Here is a 27254-nt window from a genome sequence, read left to right on the forward strand (position 1 = left end):
GGTCACTGTACACCAAAAACTTTTATTGTGCGTATGCAGTAAGTTCACCAAGAGCAGCTGTGATTTGATCTGCTTTACAATCTACTCCACACCGTATTAGAATAGCAGGAACAACCAGAATTGCACCAAAGTCTGATTTCATCTAAAAACGAACAAAGAAAGACAGACTGCATTCAGAACTACATGTATAGGCTGGGTATCCATGAAGGCTGAGGAGCATAGGAGCACTGATCTAAGATCAGATTCCTCCTCTGGTCCTTAGAGCAGGCCTCCACTACCAACAGGCCTATGAACAGCCAGCCTGGCTCTACATGCCAGGCGGATTCGTGAAACAACCCGAACTGAGCTTGAAACGCAAGGTGGACTGTGGCGCACTAGGCACGGGTCCACTGGAGTGGAAACATCTTTATCTAAATGGGCTACTGCATTAGCCACAGTGTGATCTACATAGCTCGTGCTTCTGCTGCACATGACTGAATGAAAAGCTTCACCACTCTAACGCCATGTGCCAGCCTTCTAAGTGGTCAACATATTTTCAGACCCCCCCCCCCCCCACCCCCCTCAGAGAACCAGTATTGGTTTGAGGAGTGAATGTTGAACTGTAGAAATGAGTTCAGGATGTCTGCGGAAGGCCTAACCCCACTGGTGACGACAACGGCGGTGATCGGAGGGGGAGGCGTCGCCTTGCTCACAGACGTGGTCTTTTCACAAACTCCTCTTCATGCATTCGTCTTCCTTAACAATTTGCCTGGCATAGCCTAAAGCATTTGGCTATGTAGCACCCTATGACTCTACATAAACATGCATTTATCAGCACGATATCCATGAATGAACCCAGACTTAAATCTGGAAAAGGAAAGTAACATAACTTAATGAAACACACAAAATACACATTAAAACTTAACAGGAAATATAGTCAAGGGCATTTGTAAATAAAAGCCATATCAACAATGAATACACAGACAAAAGGCAGTTAAAAGGAAGAAAAATCAATTTGTTAAAGAGGATTATTCTGGCTATATGCAACAATTTCTAATACTGCGGTAACAAACTGGGACTTAACACAGACCCCCCCCCCCCCCCAAAAAAAAGACTCTGGCTTAAACTGTTGTGTGGATCTCTTACTAAAGCTGTATGCACAACATTTTAGCTGTTTATGCATTTTAAATGCAGAGGAAAAACAGCAGAAGTTCCAGGCTGGTTCTGCTGCTGTGTTGGTTACAGATGATCACAGACTGGTCCCATCTCAAACAACGAATTAGGGCATAGTTCACAACATAATCTACAAATAGTTTTTAACGCAAATAAAACATCTGCAAGTCCTAAAATGTGTTTCATATTTCTGTTGAAACACGAATTTATCATACTAATTGTTAGCGCTGTGAATGTTTCAAATATTGTTTTGCCTATTTTAAAACACACAGAATCCCAAAAAGATTCCTCTGTAGTAATACAGTTCACTACTACAGTTGTAGAATTAGCTCCAATTAGCCCAGAATATCCCTTTAAATGAAACCAAGATTCAAAGTCAGAAGTTAAGATCCTATAGGAGTTAAATAAGAGCTTGATGTTGGATGTGAGATGTTTTCTGAACACATACTGCCAGTAAGTGCCAAAGAACCATTTTTTTATACAGTTACACCTCCCATTGAATTCAAAATACGACAATCAACTTGTTAAACACATTATTCACACATTGCATGAGAGATACATTTAAGTTTCCTAGGCTGTATGTAAAATAAACACCATTTAAAAACAAAAATGAATATTAAAAAGGCGTTAAAACAAAGAACAAGCCCAGAAACTACAATAATCAAGTTCAATAATCGAGCTGATGTTCAATGTCGGAATCCCTCCTGTCTGTCCGTGTTCCTCTTCCTCTCACAGGTAAGGGTACTGGTTGGCTTTCCTCTGGCCGAGCGAGTAGGCCGCGGGCCGGTGGTAGGGCTGGCCAGGGAGTTGCTGCTGCTGGTAGACGGCGGAGGTCTGGCCCATCAGGCCCATGGCGCTGCTCTTTTGCAGCAGGCTCAGCGAGGCTGAGTAGGGGCCGGCGGGGCGCGCGTGCCGCCCGGACGTGGAGGAGGAGGAGGAGGCCGCGGAATTGTGCAGCTGGTCCACCGCCTGAGAGACGGAGGCCAGGGCGGCCGATGCCGGGTACGGGTACAGGTCGGGGGCGGAGCTAAAGAGTGAGGCCTCGTGCAGCCTGTACGAGTGGGTGGATCCTGCCGGGGGGTAGGAGGGCTGGCGACGAAGGGAGCCGCTTCCTGACCTATCGTGGGATGACATCACAGACTGCGGGACCTGCGGGAGGAGCCAAGGCAAAAAAATACATTAAAAAAATGGCACCAAGATATCGATAGGCGCATCAATATTCCCAGCACCCAGGTGAACTACTGCCTAACATGCGACTGTTGGAAACGTTATAGGATGTGATTTATTTATTTATTTACTTTTTACAAATTTATAAGATGAGAACAACATTGTCTACTGACATACAACAATGTACAAAACAAGACAACACATAAGAATTTGAATTTTAAAGTGTGGAATACATACCGATCTTTTCTCAGCCCTACAAAAGACTTCATTAATCAGAAACACGTGCGTCCAAAAAATAACTAAGACGACCGTGAACGAAACTGAAGCCAAAAAACAAGCCTGCGGTCTGTTCACAGGTGCCATTAACTAATAAGCAAACCCGCTGGAGGGGAGCCGTATGCTGGACCTGCTGCTGGAGCCTGTGGCCTACGTCACCTGCAGACAGGCGGGCTTGCTTGCTGGCCCACTTAGCTCCCTTTAAACGCTGAAACTCATCGGGCCCTTAATGCACAAACGCTGGACTCAACACAGGCTGCGAGCGAATGCTGGCCAACACGCACAGCGTACCAGCAAATCAATCGACCGGCCAGGGTCAGTGCTTTAGGATGCTGGAGGCCCATCTACACCTTATGGCATACTCAAAATACCCACTTAACTGGAAAAGATTAAGTAAGTAAGAAATATAAGGTATAAAGTACACATGATGCTCACTGGAAAATGACAAAATGAGCATGATAAATAGAGCAGAATGAAGGGAAGATTTCTATGGCACAGACTGAAGCGTGTTAGTGTGGCTCTAGGAGCAGTTCTGCTGCGGCTCTACCTGGCTCAGGTTGAGAGGCTGAGACTTGGAGGACGCCGCTCTGGGATGCCGCTCAGCCCCACGCAGGGCTGCTCTGGCGGCGGGGACAGCCGAGCTCCTCTTCACCCGCCCCGAGGTCGTGCCGCTTTGCTCTGAAAGGTCAAAGCAAAAAAAAGATGATCAACAGTGACCTGACGACGGAGGTGGTGTTGGTGGTCCGGGTGGGCTGAGGACTCACCCGGTGGCATGCCCTCCCAGGGCGAGGCCTTCACCGAAGGCATGACCACGGCCAGTGACTTGGGCAGGTCGGCGGCACCCTCCACGAAAGTGGGCAGACGCTTGGGGCTGAGCGGGCTGCACGTAGACGAGTCCGAGTCCTGCACGGTCACGCAGCTGATGACGTTCGCCCGCTGGCTCACGCCGCAGCTGGGAGGTGGGGCCAAGGACGAGGAGGAAGGGTTAAACCACGAGATGTGCAACGGCAGGGAAACTGTTAGGAAGGATTTCATAACGGCCTTAAAAAGTCACGGCAAGGGCACCTGGTGGGCGGGACCTTGGCGTCATCCTCGTCCTCTGAGTCGCTGGGGATGGTGATGATGCTGACAGCTGGGCTGGGTGTGTCAGAGATGATGATGGGCTGTGACGGGTCACCGATGCCGTGCACGGTGGAGGACACGGGCCTGGGACAGGGCCAGAGGGGCACGTCAACACTCTCAGCACACAATGCACACTCGAGTTGAACACACACAGCCTATCACCAAATTGTGATGGCACAGAGCCATTCAGCACTTATTACAGTTGTACAGTTGTACCCACTAGGCAGACCCACATACTAGACCAGTGGGTCTCAGTTCCAGTTCTAGGGTACCCTTGCATTGAATTAGTGTTGAATTGTAGCCTGAACACTAACCAATAAAAAGTGCAATAAGAGGCAGGGAGTACCTAGCTCGACTCTCTGCGTGGCGACCTTTTGACCTCTTGATCCCGCCTTGCTGGGTCCGGCTACTGGCTGTGCCCATATTCAGGGCCTGAGAGGTCATGTGGCATCCCTGGGCAGACCCCTGCTGTGTGACATCACACTGGCTGCTATGGCGCCCCCTGATGGAGGACAGCTACGTTATACACAAGCGCCGCCACTGCTGGCACATGACTAGACCTGAACTCATTAGCACACAGCATAAGAACGACAGTCAGACCTGGCAGGCATTATAAATAATAGAACACTTATGCCACTGAGGGCTGGCAGTGTTAAGAAGATGAGTCCAGGGTTTGAAGATGTAGCAGGTTTTTCAACTAAAGAGAACAGAAGGTGTGTGTGTGTGTGTGTGTGTGTGAGTGAGAAAGAGACAGATGCTAACCTCCAGCTGGCGCTGGACTGGCCTGAGGCATCGGACAGCAGCGAGCCCACGGGGGAGTGAGTGACCACAGGCTGTCCGCTGCCATGGATGGCCATGCCTGGCATCTGCTGCCATGTGGACGGTATGAGGATCTGCTGTGTGCCCGCAGGCCAGCCCTGCTATACGCATGCACACACACACACACACACACACACACACACACACACACACACACACACACACACACACACACACACACACAGCAAAATGTACTCATTAGCCAAACCGTTCAAACGATGTCGAAAAATCTATTTTCCATCCGTCTTTCTTTCTGAACACCTGTAGTTATTCTATGTGAAGTAGGGGTCTGAGGGGACTGACGCATCGTGCAACATGGAGACAGACACTTGTATCAGTCTGGCTGCTCTGTGGCTGTTCTATAGTAAAAGTGTGTCCAGAAGCTGCAAACACAACCATGAAAGAGGCTGGAAGCAGCTGCACTGCCGTATGCACATGAACAGTGTTAACCTGGCCGTCGAGCAACTGAAATGCACAACGAACGGCCGTAAAGCTGTTAAACGTTGACGGAAAGGGATCTACGTCAACCACCACCAGAGAAAGACAAATGATATTCAAACAATGATAGTGGCCACTCTAGCTAGGAAACGACTCCAACGACTCCTAAAACACAACAAACTGGTTCATTAGACCATTGCAGGTGGGAAAACAGACCTAAAAGAGGATAAGATTCAAAGAAGATTCCAAGTGAGCACTCTTGCCCTGACGAAGGCCCAGCGCTGTGCTGTACTGCTGGGTACTCTGTGCTGGGGGGTTGAATGGGGTATGTTTGTGTGTTTGTGTGTGTGTGTGTGTGTGTGTGTGTGTGCGCTGAAGCAAAAGTGCAGGTTGGAGGAGCTAGAAGGCTTCAGTGGGGCCGGGGGGACAGGGTTGGGTGGGAAGTGGGGGCGCGGCTTGCAGGAGCCCTGGCATGGCTTTACCAGAATGGCTGCGCTTTGCCCAGGGGCACGGGGTACAGCGGGGCCACTCCTGCCCCACGAGGGAGCAGGGCAGCGACCGTCAGCGGTGTGCAGGAGCCGGAGGGGTGTGTGGAAGGGGGAGGGGTCAGAGGCATTATAACACACTGCAAAGGGAGAATCCACTCTACGGGAGGAGGAGGAGGAGTTGGAACGCTGCATACAGGGAGTAGAGAGAACTGAATGGATGGGGAAAAAAAATAAAAAAATCAATGCCAAAACACTGTTGTGTATTCCACACAATGTATGCCAACACACACACACACACACACACACACACACACACACACACACACACACACACACACACACACACACACAGAGTCATACCTGCGTCAGCATGCCGGGCTGGATGTGCAGCGACTGGGTGGAGTGGTTCTGGGGGACCATGGGAACGGAGCTGTCCATCCTCACTGGGTAGCCTGAGTGTTTACTGGAAGGCTGAAGCCCTGTACAAGGTAAACAGTCCTAATCTGTTAATCGCACAACGGCATAGTCATTCCCACCAGCACCAAAAAGGCTGTTAAAGGCCGTTATTCAGTTCAACACGTGAAAAACCGTCATACACATGCACTTCTCATTTATCATGAGGTCACAAACTCAGGTTGTCCCCATTCAAAAGGAGGAGACGACAGTAAAGTCTCAGCTATTCTGTCGCACGGGATTTAATGGGAACTCCTACTTATATCAAAAGCGATAAAGGTGCTATTTCTGTCGCTGTGTGCGGTTTTGTCCACTTAAGCCAGGGGAGTTGTAGTCTGCTAGGAGGGCTGCGTTCAGGGCCTGCGTTCAGGGCCTGCGGCCTCACCTTGTAAAGTCGGGGGACAGACGATGAGGGTCTGCTGAAAGGGTTCGGCCTGCGTGCAGAGCTGGGTGGGCCGGGCCTGCAATGGCACGCTCTGCGGGGTCAGGCCCGGGATGTTGATGGTGGCCTGCTGGTACAGACCCGGCTGGTAGTTGAGCAGAGGGACGCTGCTGCTCAGAGACAGGGACTGGCCACCAGAGGGCGTCATCTGCCGGGAACGATTATTTGACAGTTAAGCCCATGATGCCCTGAAACAAGGATGACTTTGATGTCGCTAGAAGTGGGTTTTTTTGGGGGGGTGGGTGGCTTGTGCCGGTAGCCCCACCTGGCTGTGCTGGCCGAGCTGGCTGCTGAAGGTGACGGTGAGGTTGGCAGCCGTGCTGGCCCCGCCCCCAGACCCACCCCCGTTGGCAAACAGACTCTTGCTGCCATCGAAGCCTGCACACCGGCGCTTGCAGATCTCCATGTTCTGGAAGCAAGATTTCACACTGCAGAGAGAGAGAGAGAGAGAGAGAGAGAGAGAGAGAGAGAGAGAGAGAGAGAGAGAGAGAGAGAGACACGGGCAGGGGGCAAGTTACAGTACTAGCAGAGAAACTCTGATGCTATTTGGATTTCTAAATTAACACGGTGTTGCTTAAAATGTTTTTGAAACACTGACATGTAGATTGGAAGGCCTGGAGCAACTCACTGTGCACTGTGAGGGAAGTGGAGGAGGTGGGTCATGGTCAGAAACGGGTGGTTCAGGGTCTTCACTGGCGTGATCCTTTTGTCAGCGTCTAGCGTGAGCATCTTCTTCAGCAGGTCGATGAACTCCCGCCGGTCGGCCTTCTCTGCCAAGACGTCGGTGCCTTCCAGACTGGTCATATTGACCTGCGCGAGAGACCCATGGGTGAGTCATATTATTCACCAGCAGAGGGCACCGAAGCACGCAAGATGCAGCAAGTTTGCACTGCTCTGCCTTTCACAGATGCTGTTCTGCAGAGCGACTTACATGCGCTACTCATTATGACAGCACGAACACTCGACCTTTCAGCTAGCACCTTGCTCTACCTGCTCTATAACGTGAGCTGCGGGAGCCGTTTGTCATTTTCTTCAATTTCAGATTGCAACACTAAAGAAAAACGTATGGTTACGTGCACAAAATTCCAAATAACCTGCATCATGTCATCAAGGCAGTTGAAAATGTATTTCCGAGCTTCTTTGGACTTGACACCAAGCTCCGCCTCATGCTCCGAAGGCGTCTGGAAAAAGGAAAGAAAAAACAAACCATTCAGCTCCACCATTAAGTTACATGAAGTCATTAAGTTACGTCCCTTATGAAACAAACATTTGGCATTTGAAGACGGGCGAACCTTGAGTCTCCACAGGGGGTAGCTGGAGTCGGGGCCCCTGTGGAAAAAGCGGCTGGTCTTGGTCCCTGCACTTAGCAGGTACTCTGCTGGTAGGCCCTGTGTCTGGGAGATGTAACGGATCTGCAGAGACACCACACAACAAGAGGATTACAACTTTATTTTGCGTTCATCCTTCCATTTTCAAAGTGCACGTATATATAAAAAAAACCAATCCATAGAAACTCATTTATATCAATCCTAAAAATGAGCGAGCCAAGACAGCAGCTAAAAGGTCAAACCACACACGTCACTACAGCCACGAAACCACTACAGGTCTGCACCGCTGATGCTGTACGGGTTTCCTAAAAAGCCTTGCCCCAGAAAGTCCTGTGCGCTGAAAGCTCTGCATGGTGCCATCTTAAACTACTGCAGCCATGCAAGCCAGGATTTCTTCCCAGTGCCAGCGGTGTTGCTAGGACTATTGCAAAGAGATATATTAGATTACCAATTAAAACCAGCAAATAAATCTCAGTTATAAAGGGCCCCTAAATCAGTCACATCACATTTGATTAATTGTTTTGTAAATTCACAAAAAAATTCAATCTCTTCATTGCTAGCCATTATGGACTCCTTAACAAGCTGCATAGTTAGAAGTAGAACAGCCAATTGCTGTTAGTAACACTACGTCACTCTTCTCAAAAATAAGATTTATGTCTTCGTTACGCAGTGAGAAGTCTGAAAAGAAAGTGGAAAAACAGACGGTAAAATCAGACCAAGATTGGACAGAAGAGTGAAAAAGACAAGGCACAGCGCAAAGGACCGTGTGCTTACCTGATCATATTCAGAGGCTCCGGGATACAGGGGCCAGCCCAGGAACAGCTCGGCAATGACGCAGCCCAGGGACCACATATCGATGGCCTCACAGAATGGGAGACCCAGGATGATCTCAGGTGCTCTGGACCAAAAACACATGAAATCATTAAATCAGCCTCGGCTGATTCTGTAGTTTGTGGTGATTCAGAGGATATCGCTTTAACACAAAGATTGCTGAATTCATTAATGAAAATTTAAAAGGTTTAAATAGCATTTTGTTGATAAGTTCAGGGTTTTTTTTGTTCCTAGACAAAACTTTACATTACACATCCACTATTCTAGTGTAACATGGAACCATGTGAAAAAAACACACTGACACTACAATGATGTTCTGCTTAGGCTTATTTTAGGCTTTTATTGTGTAGCAGGGTCATCACAACTGTCCACAACATGCAGCTCTACTCTCAAGCACACCAGAGTGCAACGAGTGCGTACTTATTTCTAACACGCCTCAGCACGTGTCCCTCACCGGTAGTATCTGGACTGCAGGTAAGTGGAGCACACGGCCTTGGAGACGTGGCTAGCCGAGCCGAAGTCGATGACCTTGACGCGGTACGGCTGCCTGACGGGGTCCACCAGCATGATGTTCTCGGGCTTGAGGTCGGCATGGATCAGGCCCAGGCTCTTCAGTTTCATGAGCGCCGTGGCGACCTGTTGCAGCACAGGCCGGATGCATTTCAGCAGCAGTGGGCTGAACTTGCTGTGCTTGAGGAAGTCGTAGAGGTTCTGCTCCAGCATCTCGAACACCAGGCACGTGTGGTTCTTGTGCTGGAAGCACTCGTACGAGCGCACGAAGTTGAACTCGTCTGCATTCTCCGTGCTCAGCCGGCTCAGGATGCTCACCTGAGGAGGAGCAAAGGAGGGAAGATGGAATACGCGTTAAGACGTATGTGTTACCTGAACTAGTTCCTACTGATGCCTTGAAAATTAGAACTAGTGTGCTGATATCAAATACAAGTATTTTTGTGCTACCCTGGCTGTATACAAATTCCACAGTGCGAGTTAGCACATTTAAAACCAACAGATCATATGTTGTAAAAACTGAAACAAACAATGACAGAATCAGGGCTACATCTGATTCTAGGCCATATCAAAAGCTCAATTAAAGCAGGCACAACACCTCGATTTGGCCTTGTCGAGCATAGGACGGATGATTTTTCAGGATCTTGATGGCAACTATTTCATTGGTTCCCCGCTTCCAGCACTTGGCGACCTGGCCAAATGTTCCACGGCCAAGGAACTCCAGAACCTCGTAGCTGTTGGAGATGGAGCAGAGGATCTCATGCTGCACCAGCTGGTAGTCGCCCTCGCTATGGGAGTTGCTGCTCTTGGCGGTTGAGGCGGAGTGTGCAATGGACTGAGCGGCAGAGGTAGTTGCCCCTCCCCTGGCCACGCGCTTGGACAACCCAGGGGCGGAGAGCTCTTCCAGGATCTGTACACTATCACTGCTGTCTGCCTCTTCTCTCTTCCTCTTCAGGCTGCCCCGCTTCTGATAGGTGTCAGCATGCCGCGAGGCCGATGCCTCATCTTCACCCCGCCGGCTGGATGAGGACGAAGAAGAGGAAGACGACGATGAAGGTCCCGGGATGCTGCCAGAGCTATCAGCAGCGCGGACCACTGTCTGCTCGCCCGAGCCTCCAGTGGGGGAAAAGACCAGGCCAGGTGAGCCATAGGTCGAGTTAAACCCTGAATCCGAAGGCCAGGGTGTTCCTGCCCGAATCCGGGGGCCAGGGCTCCGCAGGTAGTAGCTGCTCTCGCCCCACGCAGGATTCTCTAATTTGACCTTCTTGGAGCGGGAGATCCCACTGGACGAAACTGAAGGAGAAGAGAATGCCTGGAGCTGCGATGCCATTCCTTTAGGGAAAGATGAAAACAGGATTAATAACCAAATGAGAGGGACTGTTTGTTCTTTGAGGCTGAATGTGATGTGCCATAACAACCATCAATTACTATAAAGGTGTCCAAGCTGAAATTCAACTTAATTACAATAGCTAGCCAGCAGCCAAGATAAAAGGTCACATGTCACACAATTTTAAGCTTCCCTTTATACGAAAGAACTGCAGTATTTTAAATTTGCCACATCGTTGGCGGACAGGTACCTAGCTAATTATCCTAGCTAGTTCACACTTCATTCTCCCCCAAATGATCCCATTATCGACAGGTATCCGTGCTTAGACATGAAGACAGTTCAGCGACCGAGGACTGACACGCAGCTGTCACAGCTCTTTTAGAGCAATCCGATACCATCGTAGTTAGCATCAACCCACAACGCAGAAATCTACCCTAGCATTAGCGAGCCAATGCTAGATAATAACGTTAATTGCAGCTACAGCAAATAGTTGGCAGTTACACAGCTATTAGCTAACTAACGTACTACATCGCCATGAAAATTGGAGTCTTTTGTTACCGAAAGAGATATGCATAAGTAATGTGTGAACTAGCTAAGTTAACCATCTCAAATAGACAGCTTGTCTGTTAGCTAACCTTGCTAGAGAGCCCAATGTTACCTGAGTCGTTGAATTCAAGTCCGACTTGACACTTTAGCCTTTCCCGTTAGGCCTCATCGTCTTTTTAAACAAAATTCGCATACTACTCATAAAATCCATATAGAGTAACTTTTATGGATGATCTGCCCAGTGAAGCTGCATTATTTCTGTTATAATACGGACACGGCAGCATTATTAAAGAAATAAAGAAAGCTGGGCTTAGACGAAGTGAAATATGTAGCTAGCTAGCAGACAGCTGTGGTGCCCAACAGTGTCCATAGTAACTCAACTAGCCACAAATGGGGGGTGGGGTGGGGGGTCCTCACAGGTCTTTCTGGAAAGGCAGCTTCGTAGTCATTAGTGTAGTTAGTTGTGTCGTGCATGTTATCCTTCAGAATGTTTTCTTAATCTGTTTATTGCAACTGTCAACACATACGAATGATTAGTAATTAATGTAAACTGTTATGCAGCGAATTAAAGATACTATATTTTCCTGTTTCCCCAGAAATAATCCAAACTGCAGTGTCTGCTTGTTTATGATGAAGCACGCTTAAGTGGGTATAGTTTTTGTGGATTCCACATATACATTAAAAGGAAAATGTTGCCCAATCATGTCAGAAATAGCAAAACAAAAAAAACACAGGCTCCGAGTTACTGAAAGAGAAGTACGCGATGAGGTCCTGGTAGAGCATAGGCACAGGTTGGTCATACGTGTTTATGAGGAGTTTAATTTAAGCAAAATCCTCATCACACACCCAAGAAGCCAAAGCCTGCAAAATCCCCAAGTAGCAAGACTGCATCAAGTTAGCACTGGCTGAAGCAAAAATAGTGCTGTGTCCTGCTCTGTGGCTCATCCACTCTACCAGTCTCTTAGTATTGGACTTAGTGTGGTTAATTAATCTTTGACTGTGCTAACGTATTGTGCTATTTAAAGATTTTGCAGTTACTTATATTTTGTCAATATAAGCGACATGCCCTCAGTCTGAAGACTGCACTGATAAATATGTAAGAATATACCTAGATGGACATAGTCCTTATGTTTAATTGCAGTCACTATATTGTGGCCATAATTATCATATTTATTTACATTTTATATTGTTTTGCATGAAAAAAATCCACTAAATCGTCAGTGATATTTACAAGGAAAGAATTAAGTAATTTATAGATATCAAAATACAGATTTCCTCGATGTCCTAACTGACATTCAAAAAGAAATGGACATGAGAAGACAGTGTAGGAGTTCAAATTTGAATGGGCTTGAAATGTAGGCTGAAGTGCTCTTCTGCAGCTGAGCAGCTCATTTTCTGCTGAGCATCTTCACAGCCCTTACAAGGAGAGCATGAAAATGATGGAGGGGACAAGAAAAATCAGAATAATGCTTTAAGGACTGGACACATTTACAGCTTCTCACACCAAACAAAGTACTCCAAGGTAAAAAGTTCATCAAAGTAAAACATGTTTCATCCATCTTTCTGTGAACTGATATTTTAATGACTGACAGACAAAACTTCTAAGACACGGCTTGGGTTGTTTTGGTGTTCTTTTTCTGTCTGGCATTCAGATTTCTTGAGCATCCATGTTGCAGTTCCCCATTAGGAACATGTTCCAGCCTCCTCCGTGCAAGCTGGAGCACTGGATCCACTCTTTAAATGTGCCTTTTTAAGGTGACGGCTTATAAATCATCTCTGGTATCCTTTTTTTTGTTAGCTTTTTAATCAGCCAAGTCTGTAATTTTCCAGATTTATGTCCATCACTACAACAGATGCAGTGGCCAAGTCCACCGGAAGTTGGTAACAACTTCAAAATCATTTACAGCAGCTTCAACCTTGTACTAACAGAACAGAAACTGACACAGCGTTAACTAAACCATGGCTGAGTGATTTAATTAGTGAAACTGGCATAGGACCACCAACTGTCTATTAAAGAAAATGTTTATGACACAGGAGCAAAGGTATTATCAGAATGTAATTTATTCCAAATGTAAACACATGATTATCTTAATTCTCTTAATTCCCTTATGAGGCATATTATTCAATTATGTTCATAGAGGTGCAAAAAACTACTGGGTCTTGAACACAATGCTATTATCAATAAAAAGTCTCAAATGACCTGAACACAGTTGTACCACCATTACAAACTCCTTGCTTGAGTCTGCATGTATACATGTATGACACTAATATATCAGCCAATGAATGATGGACTCAAGTTTGTACATAGACAGATCTTGGCAAGTTATCAAGCCAAAAGTGTAGCGTGTCTCTTTTGTGATATAGAATTTAAGATAAATGTAATGTCATTGTAGTTCAGGGAAACACTGCTCAGTGCTTTCAGGTCCATATCCATACACTACGCAGAGCACACTGCCAAAATGGAAACTACAGGTAAAAGATACTACAGGAAATAAGAAATTTCCATAATGTCACGAATAATCAAGAGGTTACATCTAGGAAAAGAATGAACCATTTATTTAAACGTGTTGAATATTGCACAAGTCACAACCCTTTAAAAGCCAAGAAGAGTTCTCTGTCTGCTTAAGTATTCTGTGCTGCAAAATTGAATTGAATTTTCCCACAATTACACATACAAGAACCATATAAGAAACCATAGTCTTGGTCTTATAGAATGAGTTTATACAGGAAAAGCCTGATAGAAAGACACCTGAAAAATCTCAGCTACTATTATAAAGAATTACACAATGAAGTTTGGATTCAACGGAATTTCGTTTTGAACTACGGTAGAGTGGAATCTTTATCGGCTACTGGAATACTAGGCAACAACCTGATTCACCATTTGTGGATCACATTTGAGCAGTAACATGATTTGGTAGAACACTTGCTTTTGAAACCACTTTTGTCTTCCTTTATAGGTGGAATCGGAGGCCGGTTTGGTGATGTTTTAAATCTACTTGAATAATTAAAAAAAACCTCATGTAACATTTAAGAGAAGCACCATAGTGGGCATGAGATTTACCATATCAGATCAGCTGCAGAATGTGTGAATGGCTATGACGGTGGAAGAGATGCAGCTGTAGAACCTTAAGCAATGTAGAGCCTGGTTATAATCTACTCACTCTTATTAAAATGTGAAAATGCTAAAACATTGCAGGTCTTCAGATCACAACTACATTATGCATTTAAGAGCAAAATTTTAGTTAATATCCCTGCAATTCCTTTTTTTTCTCCACACAAAAATTCTTAGGAGTGCCTTCTGTGCACCCTGTGAAACCTTTTGGAAATCTTGCCAACAAACAGTAGGCAGAATTAAATAGTTGATTTAATTAATATGGTTCAACTGTCTGTTGAGATTCAAGTCATGGCCACATACTTGCTTCTTTAAAACAAAAACATAACCTTTTATAATGGTGGACTGGGTATAGGCAGAATTCTTATACACAATTTCTTTACCTCTAAACACTTAGGGAACTGGCCTTGGCGAGACCACCCCCCGTACAGCGACTGTATGACTGACCCGAGGGTATGACATGGCTCTCTGTCGAGTTACTTACTCATTCCATAAGCCACATTTGTTTGTTTGTTTTTTTATTTGGGCAAAATAAGAAATTACCTCCTTATTTTGGTCATAAGAGCAGTTCATTCCTATGTGCCTCTGTTTATTTTCACTCCAGTTTTTACTTCTCTTTTTTATCTAGGAGGGGAGGAGGGTGGGTTTGGGGCCATCTCTCATTCCTGTGCAATGCTCCGCAGCACGTATTTAACCGTGTATGCGAACGCGGCAAAGCCAACAATGACAAACAAGTTAGCCAGTGCTCCTCCCAGGAGTCCGTGGTTGCGGTTGACCTGCTGGAGGTCAGGGGGTGGGGCAGCTTCTGGGGGCAGGTGCCCGTTTAGGGCTGCATGCCCATTCTGGATGTGGTGGGTGTCGCCGTCTGGCACAACATCAGGAAGGGGCAGAGCTTGAGACCGGGCACTTAGCTCCTCCTGTAGTCGTTGCTTCTGCTTGATCTCCTGTTTATAAAGACACAGGACGTAGCTCAGGGAACACCCGGGAGAACAGCTTGCTGAAGACTCCTTGCACAATATTGTTGAAGTTGCCTGGTATTATGTTTCTATGGATTCATTTCGGCATCCCAGGATGACGCTGCTGCATGCATCACTGCTTGCTTACTTACGTCAACGACATCTGGAAACAGCTCACAGAAAACTTTGTCTTTAATGTTGAAGGCCAGACTTTGGGAAGCAAGCTGTCGTTTCTGTGGACAATACAGTTCATAACGGGATTGAAAGTTGAAATAATCTGAACCTCACGCACAGGTGCACATTAAGACTGATGCAAAATGTCTGGATCTAGGCACTATTTTTAAAAAAAGTTTCTTTGTGCCACTTCTCTGTTGATTCAAGCATGAACTATCACTTAACCAGCTTCATACTCACAGTAAAATCTGAGGTTTCAATACTACCAAGGGTGGGACCTTTTTCAACCATGAAGCTCAAAAGTCCTGTCAGGATGGTGGACACTGACCATGCAGGGTTCCAGGTGTCCGGATGAAAATCTGTGATGGAGAGGCATAATCTAAAAGAGAAAACAAAAGAAAACTCATTAGCAAGTAAAAATATATCATTGTATAATTGTTCACTGTGTTCACTGTGTAATCCACCAAATGGATAAATCAGAGAAAAAAAGAGTAACTGTTAATTTGATGGCATTATATTGTATAAATGCTATTCTACACCGTGTTAATATGTGTAGTGTGAAAGAGCAGGGTTTTTTCCTACCTTGTGTTACATTTAAATCTGCCATTGGGTGTTATCATGTATATACTTGGCGGTTTGAAAGGAAATTCTCTGGGGAATATGAGCTTGCCATGATAATAACCCCCTACAAAAAGATTAAAAAGAAGGCTAACTTAGATAAAATTGTTCAATAAATAAATTATTTTAGATAGGGGAAAAAAAAAAAAAAATCACCTTCATATGGAGTTTTCTCAGGTCCACGGACCAGATAGTGCCTGAATTGAAAGCACCAAAAATTAAAACTGCAATTACATAACAGCAAATCTGTGGTGGAAAACAGGCATCAATGTGACTTTTCAAAATGTACTGTATCATGTAGGTCACATTCGGTTTGAATGGGTTTCTGAAGAAGAAATGTTTTTTACCATTCCAATATATTTGAGGGGAGAGGCTCTGCACTTATGTATGGGACTGGGTCTTTCTTTATGCGCAGATAGTCCTGCTTTAATCTTTGCGTTGCTGTTGTTGGTGCCCTCTTATTTATGTTGCTGCTCATCTGAAACCACCAAATTTCAAAACGCAGACAAATGTTACTCGAGATGAACCTAACAGTTTTAAAACAAGAGACAGTCACGTGACGGGCACTTGGTTACCACTGTCTGACATTCAGCGGTAACCAAGTAATCAGATACTAAGCAAAGAACTAGCCAGCTAACGGACTAAATTTATCCTGCTGCTTAAAGACACCACATTTCCTAATTTTTAGACTGGAATATGGACTTTTATTTAGACACCGTATTTAAATAATGAGACCTGGGAGAAAAAGAAATAAACCCGTCACACCATGCTATGGGAGACGAACACACCTCTCTTACCAAGATAGCTAGCGTTATCTAGCTACAAGTTCACGACTACCCTACATTGTCTATTAACTTATCCGCTGAAGTTAAATAAAAGGCATGGAAAGTTATTTTGAAGGTAAAGCGGTAACTAGGTAAAGACGTGTTTACATCTTATGCAGTAACGGCGTGACGGTTATTACTAAAGGCATCCAAAGTAATCCCCATTCTCGGGGCGAACAGATCCGTCTGCACCAACACAACACATAAACATGCTAACTAGCTCCTTAGCAACCAAAGACAGGCACCCAGCATGTTACTGCACGACTGCGTCTTACCTCTTTAACACCCGAAAAGCTATCAAGCGGGACCCAGACTGTCTGATGTTGTGGTGTAGTTTTTCTTTCCGACTGAAAACGCTGAAAAAAAACTTGAAAAAGCAACATAAATTTACCTTTTAGCTAAATGAAATTGTCATCTGTGCCCCATTCCAATATGGCCCCCTCCCAACAAGGAAGTGATTATACTTAACGAAAATAAAAGCTCACCCGCGTGTTTAGTTCCATTTTTCAAAATAAAAGTAAGGTAACCTCTATAAGATTATCGAGCATTTAGGCATTAGCGAGACAATCTCCTAATATCGGTACTATTTAAAAAATATATTAATAGAATTGTAACGCTGTGGTACCTGTATAGCCTACATGCACTTAAATACACTCGCTGGCTACATTACATTATATCCACTCTTTTACATAGTTTGCTGCAACAATGTAAAGCAGCCAGATAACTAAGAAAATGTAGTTGTTATTGCATCAAATGTACAGTATAAGAAACCTCAGCTGTAGTATTATTGTTGACATAGTGGTTCCAAGTCTTTCCATCCTGATAGTTTCACACAATAGTTCATACATTTTCACAGAATGTTGTCAATAACAAACAAAGAAACAGGGAGCAAAATTTCTGTGGGTGAAATGATAGTTGTAAGAGGAATTCATTCAAGCAAACAGTAAAGACTAGAATATGCCAGAACCATATCGAGTGAAATACCAGTATAATACCAGTATAATACCAGTGGAATACCAGTGGAATGTTTTCAGTTCAAGCAACAAAAAAAGACACCGAGGGGCACTTATTTATTTATATATATTTTTATATACCACCATTTCATGATATATTAACATTTTGCATCTAAAAAGCACTGTACATGTACATTATCTGTATTCGAGTGGCAATGATTTATAGTAACTGTACAAATAGAAAAAAGACAAATGTAAGACTATACCAGCATAGTCATCAATGAACAATATAGTAAGAAAAAATGATCATTTCTAATATAAGAAAATATGCAACTTTACTGAAACAAAAGATAAGATGAGATTTCTTTGTTGTGTACATACTATTTTATAGACATGCAGCCATAAAATCCTGGAAGAATCCAGTATAGTAAGTGTAGTGATAAGGACATTAGCTATTGTCTGAAAGTGGCTTAGTCTAAAAGATATTAAAGTACAAAAAAGAAGAAAGGTTATATAGGTAAGAAAAAAGAAAACAAATGGAGGATAAGACCAGCTGACCCCCAATAAAACCATTAAAGCTATACAGACATTCTTTTAAAACATTTATAATAGAAGCACAGTTCATGTCTATGTATTGTTTACGTCACTGGCATCGGCTTGTTTGTTCTCCGGCCTCTTTGCTGACACTTCTATGCTGCATGGAGAGTGCTACAATCTCTTGTATGGCCACCGAATTCTTTAATAGTTGCATGCCAGGCACACTGCATTGGAAGGGGGATATATATATATATATATATATACACACACACACACACACATATCTGTAAACATTCTAGCCTACACAGTGTCCATTCCAAATTCCTTATGCACTTTCTGGTCCACAAGGGTGCATCTATCAAACTCTGCATGAGAAAAGGCAAACGGAATAACGTGTTAGTTCTGAAAGCAATGGCCACTGTCGGAAGTGGGAGCAGACAGCAGGGCATCATGGGACTACCTGAAGGAGTGGCGGAAGTGAAGGCTTCTCCGCTTTAGCTTTTCGGGATTGTGAGATGCCATGTGGGAAAACTCGCGGAAGATGTCCAGGTAGGTGGTGTCACCTGGAACAGGAGAGAACGCAACTACTTGTTTAAAATGCATCAAGCAAGCCCTACTCTGCTTCTCAGTAATTCGGTGCTGTAGACGGACAGGCCGTCTGCAAATACAAAGCTGGCAATATTTCTGTACTGCCATCATGATCACAAACTAGGGAAAGACTCTACTTTTTGAGTTGCATAAGGCCATAAATGCCATAGACTAATTTTCTTAGTTGAGGTTGAGTTTTAGGTTATGTTATAATTATAATTGTATTATAAATGTTACTAAAATGTATGTTAACGAGAGCGGAACATTTTATTATGAGTTAATACACGCAACACATGTTTGGCCTTGGAAAAACACACGATGGCCATGCTTCATGAAGAGGAGCAGCAGACTGTATAAAAACTGGTATTAAGGCATTAAGTACCTGGACACCTCTGTAATCAGAATATTTGTGCCTCACATTCTGGTTGCCAACAGCAACCTGGGGTGGGAACAATGAACTGAACTGAGCTCATTGCCAGGCTGTGTGCTTTTCTCAGGCTTCTGTAGGAAGGAGACTGTTTCAGCTTAGTCCCAGGCAGACATAAAAATCGACTTCAAAGTGAAACAAAACAGTAAGGCTTATGGTCACTAGTTTACTCAGTCTCTACAACAAGACTGAAAGAATTAAGAAAGCTTATTCTTTCTGCAAACCATGTTGCGTACCACTGAAATACAGAATATTATACCGGTTGTTTTTTAGAAACTTACTGATTCGCAGTGGTATATTCTAAATGGTTATTTTGCACCTTATAACTGCATTAGTGCAATACATAAATACAATTAATATTTTATATAAAAGTAGTCCTTTTTCAATAAGTAGTCCTTTTTTAAAAGTACATTAACCAAAACTTGTGTTTTCAGTAACGATAATTTGCAATGTATTATGTAATATGTGTTCTTCATAGCTCATTTGCATACAAAGTTTCTGTGGTTGGGAAACTTGAGTTAATACAGTTAGTCATATCCACAAATGCAGCAGGGTTAGCCAGAAAAAGAAAACAGAAAGTGAGGAAGAAAAGCCAGAAAAGGTGGTTAGCAGTTCAGTCACATCTTTCCTTTATTTTCATCTTTTAAAATGGTGTGTTTTAGGAAGACAACAGAAAATAATAACAAAGAAAGCAGAGTCAAACAGAACAGGTAGCAGTGGTTTAGTTTACGGACTAATACGCAAGAGTTACATGATTTCATACAATATCATATTTTACAAGATCACAGTTAGACAAAATCAATGGGATAAGAATGGCACCAGCAGTACATCCGTCAGCAAGCAGCGGAAGTGTTAAGAGCATCAGTTAATTGCTATCTACAGCAGAAGCCTCAAAAATGTCTTGACTGGCGAACAGATTGTTAAAATCTTCTCTTTTTTTATTCACCATACCTTTCCATACCTCTCTTTTTTTTTCTCAGTGCTTATGTAAAATGGAGCTAACTGAAGTATTTATGCTAATACTACTCTTTGTCTCCTGTGAGTGAGGGTCCAGCGGAAAATCAAATGTATAATTATGCATAAGTGCTACAAAAAGTAACCTTGCCAGAAAGACAAAGACAGGCTCTCTGGTCAGTTTCAAGGGCAGCTATGGCTCTTCAACAGCTCGGGGGCAATGCATAACAGGTTAGCTGGACATGCTAGGCATATCTTGATGAACACAGATCCTTCAACTGAGCCTACTGAGCATCAGCCGAATGGAACTGTAGTGCTTAGTGTAAGGGAAAGTGGGCCCGATGATCCCAAATAATTCCGGATTGTAACGGATTAAAATTTGATCGCATTTTCTGATTGCCCACAATCTGGGTTTGAGGTGACAGTAAATTATCCTGTATGATCTGGAGTGGAAATTAGATAAGTTATTACAGAAAGAACAGGGCAGAATTTCTCACTGATCCAATCCAGTTACACAACAACCATGGGAGCTATGGGCCACATTTAAAGCTCCCAGCATTAGCAAGGGTCTGTATCTGACATCATCCATCATACTAGTTCACTCACAGTGTCATGCACTATACACTTCTGTGCAGATTCATGGTGAAATTACACAAGCAGTTACTGCATTACATATTCAGGTAAATTAATGATACGAAGGATATCCCACAGTGAATTTAGGAAATGTTATTTAGGAATTTAGGAAATCTATTCAAAGACCACTGATGACGGACCGGGTCATTCATGTAACCAAGAGCTTCAAGATTTAGTCTTGCGTGCTATGTGAAAAATTATACAACAAATTAATATTCATATACATAGATGTAGGTAGAGTTGAAGCAAAAAAAAGCAGCAAAAGAGTCCATGGCAACAGCAACCCATGCACTATAGAGAATATAAAACCAATTAAAATCAGGCTGAGCATTTTACATCCTAGTACTACAAATATGCAACTAAAATATTTATACAGTACACGAACGTACACTACAGACTTGATTTTAAAAATCACTGATTTCATTGAGCATTGTTTTTGAATCTGGAAAAGACTTTTTTCCTGCCTGTGTGTGGTGGTGTGATTCCTTTGGATACTTAGCAGTGCTGAAATGCCTTTTTAACAGATTACTTGGGTGAGCCTGGCGCTTCAGACAATAATATCTTGCCACACGTTTAGTTAAAAAAATACCGTTTTGTTAAAACAATACAAAAAAATACAGATTATCTGTACTCAAATCATCATTGCATGGTAGCTCTGGGCATCATTTGATATCAAAATCCTGTTTAAAACATTTCCTACCTCAGGTTACCATCTAAAACAAACCAGGGGAAAAAGTGCATAACAGTTTCTTTCATGTTTACGCTATTATAATTTCTTTAAAATACTCAGTAGGTCTCAACAAAGTTTTAGTGTTCATGATTATAGTATATGGTACATCACAGTTATATTACCCCAATTCCCCAAGATTCATGCGTTTGACATGGCAGAGTCCCCCAAGGCCCAGTCCCTGACTGCATCCGTTGCAATCTGTACAAAAGCTCATGCCACTGCAGTACAAAGCAGGCAAACAAGCTGCCTTGAGTGTAACGTTGTCTGAGGTTTAGGACTAACTAGGTCTAGAAAAGAGACAGTTTTAAGAACAACTGTGGGGTAGCTGGGCTACTGACAGAATAAATGACGACATGCTAACAACACGCTAACTGGCACCATTCGGTCTCCTTCACTAGTAGCTTAGCTTAGCTGTTAGCATATTTGGTCACACTATCCCTTTAAGAGACATGGTATTAGTATCCTCTGCCATAAAATAGAAGATATCATATAAGACAGAGTAGCAAGCAACAGGTAGAAAGGTTTGGGACTGCACCAGGATGAGAAATTGGTCCCATTCTGTTGTGGGTCCAGTACAGAGATCGTCACTACATTTTACTGCATTTTTACCCAACTTTTGGCATCCTCAGATCCCCTCATGGGACACTTGGACTTGTTAAAACCCACTAGACTTCAACTGGTAGGTCTGATAGCACCTTAGAGCAATGGATAATGCCACTGTTGCCTTGACCTTACTCTGCGTTGGAATGTGTAGGATACAGTCTGTGACAAAGCGATCATTTCTGGCAAAGCTGGCCGGTTCTGGAACATGCCACGGCAGGCTTTATAGTAGCTTTTCCTGAAAGCAGAAAAGCTACTATACTAGCTTTTCTACTCTACTACTGAAAGAGCAAGGGAGGAAATCTCTGGTCCTGCCCAAACCGAACCCCCGATCTGCACTACATCAAAACCAAATCGAACCATATGCCAGGTCAATGGGAGGAAACGTACATGTAAATGCAGCAGCACTGTAAAACAAGATTTCCATTCTATAACCCCCACCTGCTCCCACCCATCCACCCACCCAACCCCTTTGGGGCTTGCTGAATATATCCACCCCCTATAGTGCTGTATAATGTGGGGGTGGGGAGTGTGTGAGAGAGAGGGTGTGTGAAAGGTGGCTAAGAGGGAAAGAGGGTGCTAGACTACGACAACTAGCACTCAGCTATATTTAGGCAAATGAACTCCTGGATGCATTTCTTGTACTGCTGCTCTGTGGGACTGCTGCTCGGGTATTGACCTAGCTGTCCGAACGGCCCCTCCGACTCCCTCATCTCCTCGTTCATCCGAGCCAGACGCAGCCTGGGGAGAAAGGGAGAGACAGAGGAGGAGAGCGCGTGAGGTGAGACAGAGAGGGAGCGTGAGAGAGAGAGAGAGAGAGAGAGAGAGAGAGAGAGAGAGAGAGAGAGAGAGAGAGAGAGAGAGGACGGACAGTAGAGACCAGAGAACATTTGACATGTTCAGCACTCACAGGGTGACGATGTCGGCGTTGGCAGCCTGCACTGCTATGCTGAGAGGGTCCTGGCCTTCATCATCGCCACCCGTCTGTGTGGCTCCTCGCTTCAGGAACAAGCACACCTGCCTGGAAAACACAGTACATGGTCACATGCTTGTTCTAAACCTCAGCAAAGTCTGTGTGTGTGTGTGTGTGTGTGTGTGTGTGTGTGTGTGGTGCTTTCACGCACCCTGTATGTCCTAAGTACGTGGCATGGTGCAGAGGTCCTCTTCCTCTCGAGTCTCTTTGGTTGACGTCGGCGCCGTTTTGCAGGAGAAACTCACAAGCTATCAAAGAGCCCTGAGTGAACATGTAGTAAACTTTGTCATTATGGAGCACAAATATTTAGATTCATGGTATTTTTGGTATTATAGTTTGTTTAACATAAAGTACAGCACAAATCACTCACATATGACTTCACATAAAGAGTAAAATATAAGCTGGCAGATTCAGAGAAAACATATAACATGAAATATGTGGGACTTGAGAATTTTGCACAGAGAAACAAACATTAAATAAAATGTTGCTTTGCCCACTTGTGTTTCTATTGCCTACATGTACTCATTATAGCCATAGTGTTGTTTCTGTGGATAAACAATATATAAAGTAAAATATATAAAGATGAAGACCATCAGGAAGTGAGAGTTGTCCAATGAATATATGTAGGACTGCTTCAGTTTGACTTCATGAATGACCACAAAGGACTTTTCTAGTGAAAAGCTGGACTGAACTGGCTCCATTAGGATTCCCTTAAAAGCAATTTTGTTTGTTTGTTTACATGACTGTGCTTCTTTTTGCTGTATAACTTTGCTGTTTAGAAAACTGGGAACATCCGATTTTTCCAGTGCGTGCACGCAGGTAAGCCATTCCCAAGCAACTCTGCGTGGCACTCAGGGAGAAGGTTCCACACTCACTCCCGTCACAGCCTGGATGAGTGGGCTCTTTCCCTCGTCCTCCTCATTGGCGGAGTTGACGTCGGCGCCGAGTGCAAGCGCTTCAGCCATGGCGGGCAGGTTGCGTGCACGGCACGCCTTGTAGAGCAGCGACCCCGGGTGGAGCTCGCGCCCATCTTCAGGGTCTGACGCCTCCGGCTCCAGCTCGGCCTCGCCACTTGAGTCCTCCGACACCTCACACTCTACACACACACACACACACACACACACACACACACACACACACACACACACACACACACACACACACACACACACACACACACACACACACACACACACACACACACAGAGCCATTGATCCAAAACTAGCACTCATTTAGGGTTGTGGCTCTAGGATTAACAGTCAGCAGTGGCGTGCAGTTGTTTGGGTGAGCCGGCCGTGGATGACTCACCTTCCTCAGTCACGCTGTCCACCACGGGGCCGAAGAGCAGGACATCTGTGCTGCCATCCGTGCTGCCACCAAGGCCACTGTCGCTGCTGAGACCTGTGGGGCCAGTGAGGGCCCAAGCACGGACACGTTACCCACCACAGTCCTGCTAACACCCTCACTAACATTAACCCTCGGTCATCACCAGCGATGCCAAAAACATATTGTTACAATCGAGTAATTATGTCTCACTCGCGAGTCAGAAACGAACAAGAGAAACTGTAAACTTTTAATCATTAGCATATGTGTCTATAAGTCTTGGGAAGCTCAAAATAAAAATAATTTTTCAGTTGTTTCTGAATTACAGGCAAGAAGTTTTGAATGTTAGGATGCTGCAGAAAATGTGGCAATTTCAGACGGTTAACAGCAGCCTCTATTTGCGTTACGCCGATGGCGAAAAACCACCAATGAAAAACCCCTGCGATATTAGCAGAGAACTAAGCTTGACCTGTGTTCAAGAGCTTGGTCCTAGCCTGAACACTCTCACCGTATGCTCGATGGCCCGTGCTGGGACCACGCCAAGTTTACCAAGAGCAAACAAACTGGACCCGGTGTTAACTGTCAGAAGACAGAACCCTAATGTAGGGCAAATGTGAATCAGGCCAAACCAACGCGTTCATTGCCGTGTCTGCTCAACCTCCCACTCCGTCTCAGAACAGTCCCGCTGTGCAGTTAACCTCTAATCAACGAGACAGCAAATTATTAGCTTTCTGCATCACGGGCTCCCACACAGAGGCTAAAACGCTGTTCTGGGACGGCATCCCTGTTGATTGACCTGTCCTTTATTAAGAGGACTTTGAGTTGTGCTTTAGTGAAGCAGAGACGCACCATCCTCTGCTCCAGCACGGGGCGGTGAGTGGTACTTACTGCGGGGCCCTGAGCCAGTGTCAAAGTACGAGAAGAGAGAGTCCAGCTCATCTGGGCAGAACAGCGAGTCTCGCCGGAACTTTCTCTCCAGGGCAGCGGCGGCTGAAGGGGTGGGAAGGGAAGGGTTGAAACTCCTAGCAGTAATCCATCTGCGGGGTGTAATCGTCTGCATGGCGGTGAGCGGCGTTACCTGAGGAGAGGGTGGTGTTGGAGGCCAAGACGGCCTCCTGCCTGCACTTCCTCTGGCCTTTGGGCGCGGTGATGGCGCTATTGTGCCGCTGGCATTTCTTGGCGCTCCAGTGGCTCTCTGGCTTCCTGTCGCCATTCGCTAGTGCCTCCCCGGTTGCCATCTTCTTCAGGAACTTCTTCTCCACGTACTTGGCCTTGATCCAGGCCTCCTTCTCTTGCCTGTTTTGAAGCGAGTTCAAAAGTAAAACCATGCTGGAAACGAACTAACCAAATTAATCTGAATGCCTAGATTACCAAGGGTAAAAATAAGGGTAAAAAGTACTTTGTTAAGCATTGGAAGTTTTGGATTTGCTGCTAGTCAAGATTTACTCTTTTCAAACCCGATTAACAGTAATGTTAATACAAAATGTACCAATTGTTCGTTCTGAACCTGCTCCCTGTATGGAGCATGAGAAGGTGCACTCACCTTGGACTATTGGGACCTGGTTTCTTCAGGCCCTGCTCCTCACACGTTCCCTCGTAGATGTGGTTGATGACGCCGTTCCCCAGCTCACACATCAGCTGCATCCCAAGGGAAGAGGAGCAAGTCAGTAACTACAGTATCTACAGAAGTTATGGCCTCTGCAGTCAGTCCGTCATTTTGCTGTTGACCCGGATACAGAGAAAGTTGGCGCCCTCTAGGCTGTAAATGAGCGTCTTGTGCACAAGAGAAGGAATAAAATGGGCCAGTAAGTGTGCTATTGTGCCTTAGAGGAAAAGCAGATGAGGGTGTGTTTTTTTTGTTTGTTTGTTTTGTTTTGTTAGCGCTGAAAAACACACCTTCAGTAGCTCGGGTTCCCACGAGTCCAGAGTTAGAGAGCGGACCTTTGAGCAGTGCACCCCCAAACTCCTGCACGGAGAAAAAAAAAAGGTTTACACGTTCAAAAAGAAAAACAGAACGACATAAACCTTGAGATGGTGTCACGACACGGCCCCTCCCCCGAAACACATCCGCGTGTGTGTGTGTGTGTGTGTGTGTGTGTGTGTGTGTGCACGTTTGTCGTAGTGGCCACGCCCTCCCTGTGTCTCACACCTACACCTCGTTGTGTCGTTAGCATACATGTGTAAAAGTCTATCGTTTACGCGTTTGTGCTGTCGGGGTTTGATCCCGTTAGCCTGCGTGCTAAATGTTATGTTACATGTGCAAATAGACGTATGTTCTTGTTTCTGCAACTCGTCCCGCGTCCTGCTCGAACCTCTGCGTTACATATGAAGTATGGACGGACCTCCTTTGCCAGAAAAAAAGACAACATTTCACTCGAAGGGGACAAACTAAATCTCTGTGTGAGAGGCACTCTCTCTTTCCTTCATTCAGCAACAACAATATGGGCTGCTTTCGCCTGAGTAGGGTGGGGAGGGTTCAGGGGTCTGAATGGACAGATTTGTACGCCTTCCCGAGAAACTGCCTATGCTCCCACATCACCGCGCAATGCGCACATGCCTACCGCGTATCCGGGCAACCGTGTTGGAATGGGCGGGGAAAAAGCAGTTTGAGGGAGCTCAGTGAGAGAAAAGTGGCCTCCGGACTGGTTATGAATATTAAAGAGCCCGAACCAAGGAGGAGCGCGGATACATAAGTGGTCCGTATGATCCGGTCTGCACTGTGAGGCGGCAAATACTGATGAACTAATATTGATGATGCAGTTAAAGTTCAAAAATACATCGGCCACATTTAGAATAAGCGCCGAGTGTCCACGTGGCCGCCTCAGGTCTGTAGGATTTGTTACTTGAATAAGTTTCTTAACAGGGTGCGGTACACGGCTGATTGGCCGCATCTGTTACTCAAACCAAAAAAATGGGTGGAAATCCGGCACGTTGAAAACAAGTCAGTCTCTCGTT

General features: G+C 44.9%; 3 protein-coding genes across 10 annotated transcripts in view; all 3 read right to left on the reverse strand.

The window, feature by feature from the left end:
- Positions 1–2: 2 nt before the first annotated feature.
- hipk1a (homeodomain interacting protein kinase 1a) lies at positions 3–11281 on the reverse strand. Of its 5 annotated transcripts, none has more exons than XM_081704555.1 (17): positions 11009–11281; positions 9622–10355; positions 8971–9344; positions 8460–8583; positions 8352–8363; positions 7650–7769; positions 7452–7538; positions 6986–7167; positions 6623–6785; positions 6301–6505; positions 5823–5941; positions 4480–4634; positions 4064–4219; positions 3661–3801; positions 3360–3547; positions 3143–3273; positions 3–2301 (listed from the first exon to the last, which is right to left on the reverse strand). In XM_081704555.1, the coding sequence occupies exons 2-17, from the start codon at positions 10351–10353 to the stop codon at positions 1882–1884; spliced, it is 3309 nt and encodes a 1102-aa protein (XP_081560681.1). In that variant the 5' UTR covers positions 10354–10355; positions 11009–11281; the 3' UTR covers positions 3–1881. The 5 variants fall into 5 exon arrangements, with proteins under 5 accessions (XP_081560681.1, XP_081560679.1, XP_081560680.1 ...); XM_081704553.1 differs by having other exon boundaries at positions 4480–4637; XM_081704554.1 differs by having other exon boundaries at positions 4480–4637; positions 10986–11281.
- Positions 11282–12934: 1653 nt separating this feature from the next.
- On the reverse strand, positions 12935–17023 carry ube2j2 (ubiquitin-conjugating enzyme E2, J2 (UBC6 homolog, yeast)). Of its 2 annotated transcripts, none has more exons than XM_081704799.1 (7): positions 16856–17023; positions 16104–16234; positions 15913–15953; positions 15721–15823; positions 15379–15517; positions 15117–15197; positions 12935–14952 (listed from the first exon to the last, which is right to left on the reverse strand). In XM_081704799.1, the coding sequence occupies exons 1-7, from the start codon at positions 16961–16963 to the stop codon at positions 14668–14670; spliced, it is 888 nt and encodes a 295-aa protein (XP_081560925.1). In that variant the 5' UTR covers positions 16964–17023; the 3' UTR covers positions 12935–14667. The 2 variants fall into 2 exon arrangements, with proteins under 2 accessions (XP_081560925.1, XP_081560927.1); XM_081704801.1 differs by having other exon boundaries at positions 16972–17018.
- Positions 17024–17751: 728 nt separating this feature from the next.
- Positions 17752–27254, reverse strand: part of acap3a (ArfGAP with coiled-coil, ankyrin repeat and PH domains 3a) — a 49401-nt gene continuing 39898 nt past the window's right edge. For 2 of the 3 annotated variants that reach the window (XM_081704151.1, XM_081704152.1), the window contains 11 exons: positions 26196–26265; positions 25843–25937; positions 25378–25595; positions 25187–25289; positions 24285–24385; positions 23851–24071; positions 23127–23236; positions 22913–23023; positions 22682–22743; positions 18531–18633; positions 17752–18435 (listed from right to left, as the gene is read on the reverse strand). In XM_081704151.1, coding sequence (XP_081560277.1) covers positions 18429–18435; positions 18531–18633; positions 22682–22743; positions 22913–23023; positions 23127–23236; positions 23851–24071; positions 24285–24385; positions 25187–25289; positions 25378–25595; positions 25843–25937; positions 26196–26265 — 1201 coding nt within the window. In that variant the 3' untranslated portion in view covers positions 17752–18428. The remainder of the gene's footprint in view (positions 18436–18530; positions 18634–22681; positions 22744–22912; positions 23024–23126; positions 23237–23850; positions 24072–24284; positions 24386–25186; positions 25290–25377; positions 25596–25842; positions 25938–26195; positions 26266–27254) is intronic. The other variant, XM_026998654.3, reaches the window with a different exon arrangement.

Source organism: Electrophorus electricus, chromosome 21 (genome assembly GCF_041902795.1).
Source record: "Electrophorus electricus isolate QZ-2024a chromosome 21, ASM4190279v1, whole genome shotgun sequence".
Taxonomy (NCBI): domain Eukaryota; kingdom Metazoa; phylum Chordata; class Actinopteri; order Gymnotiformes; family Gymnotidae; genus Electrophorus; species Electrophorus electricus.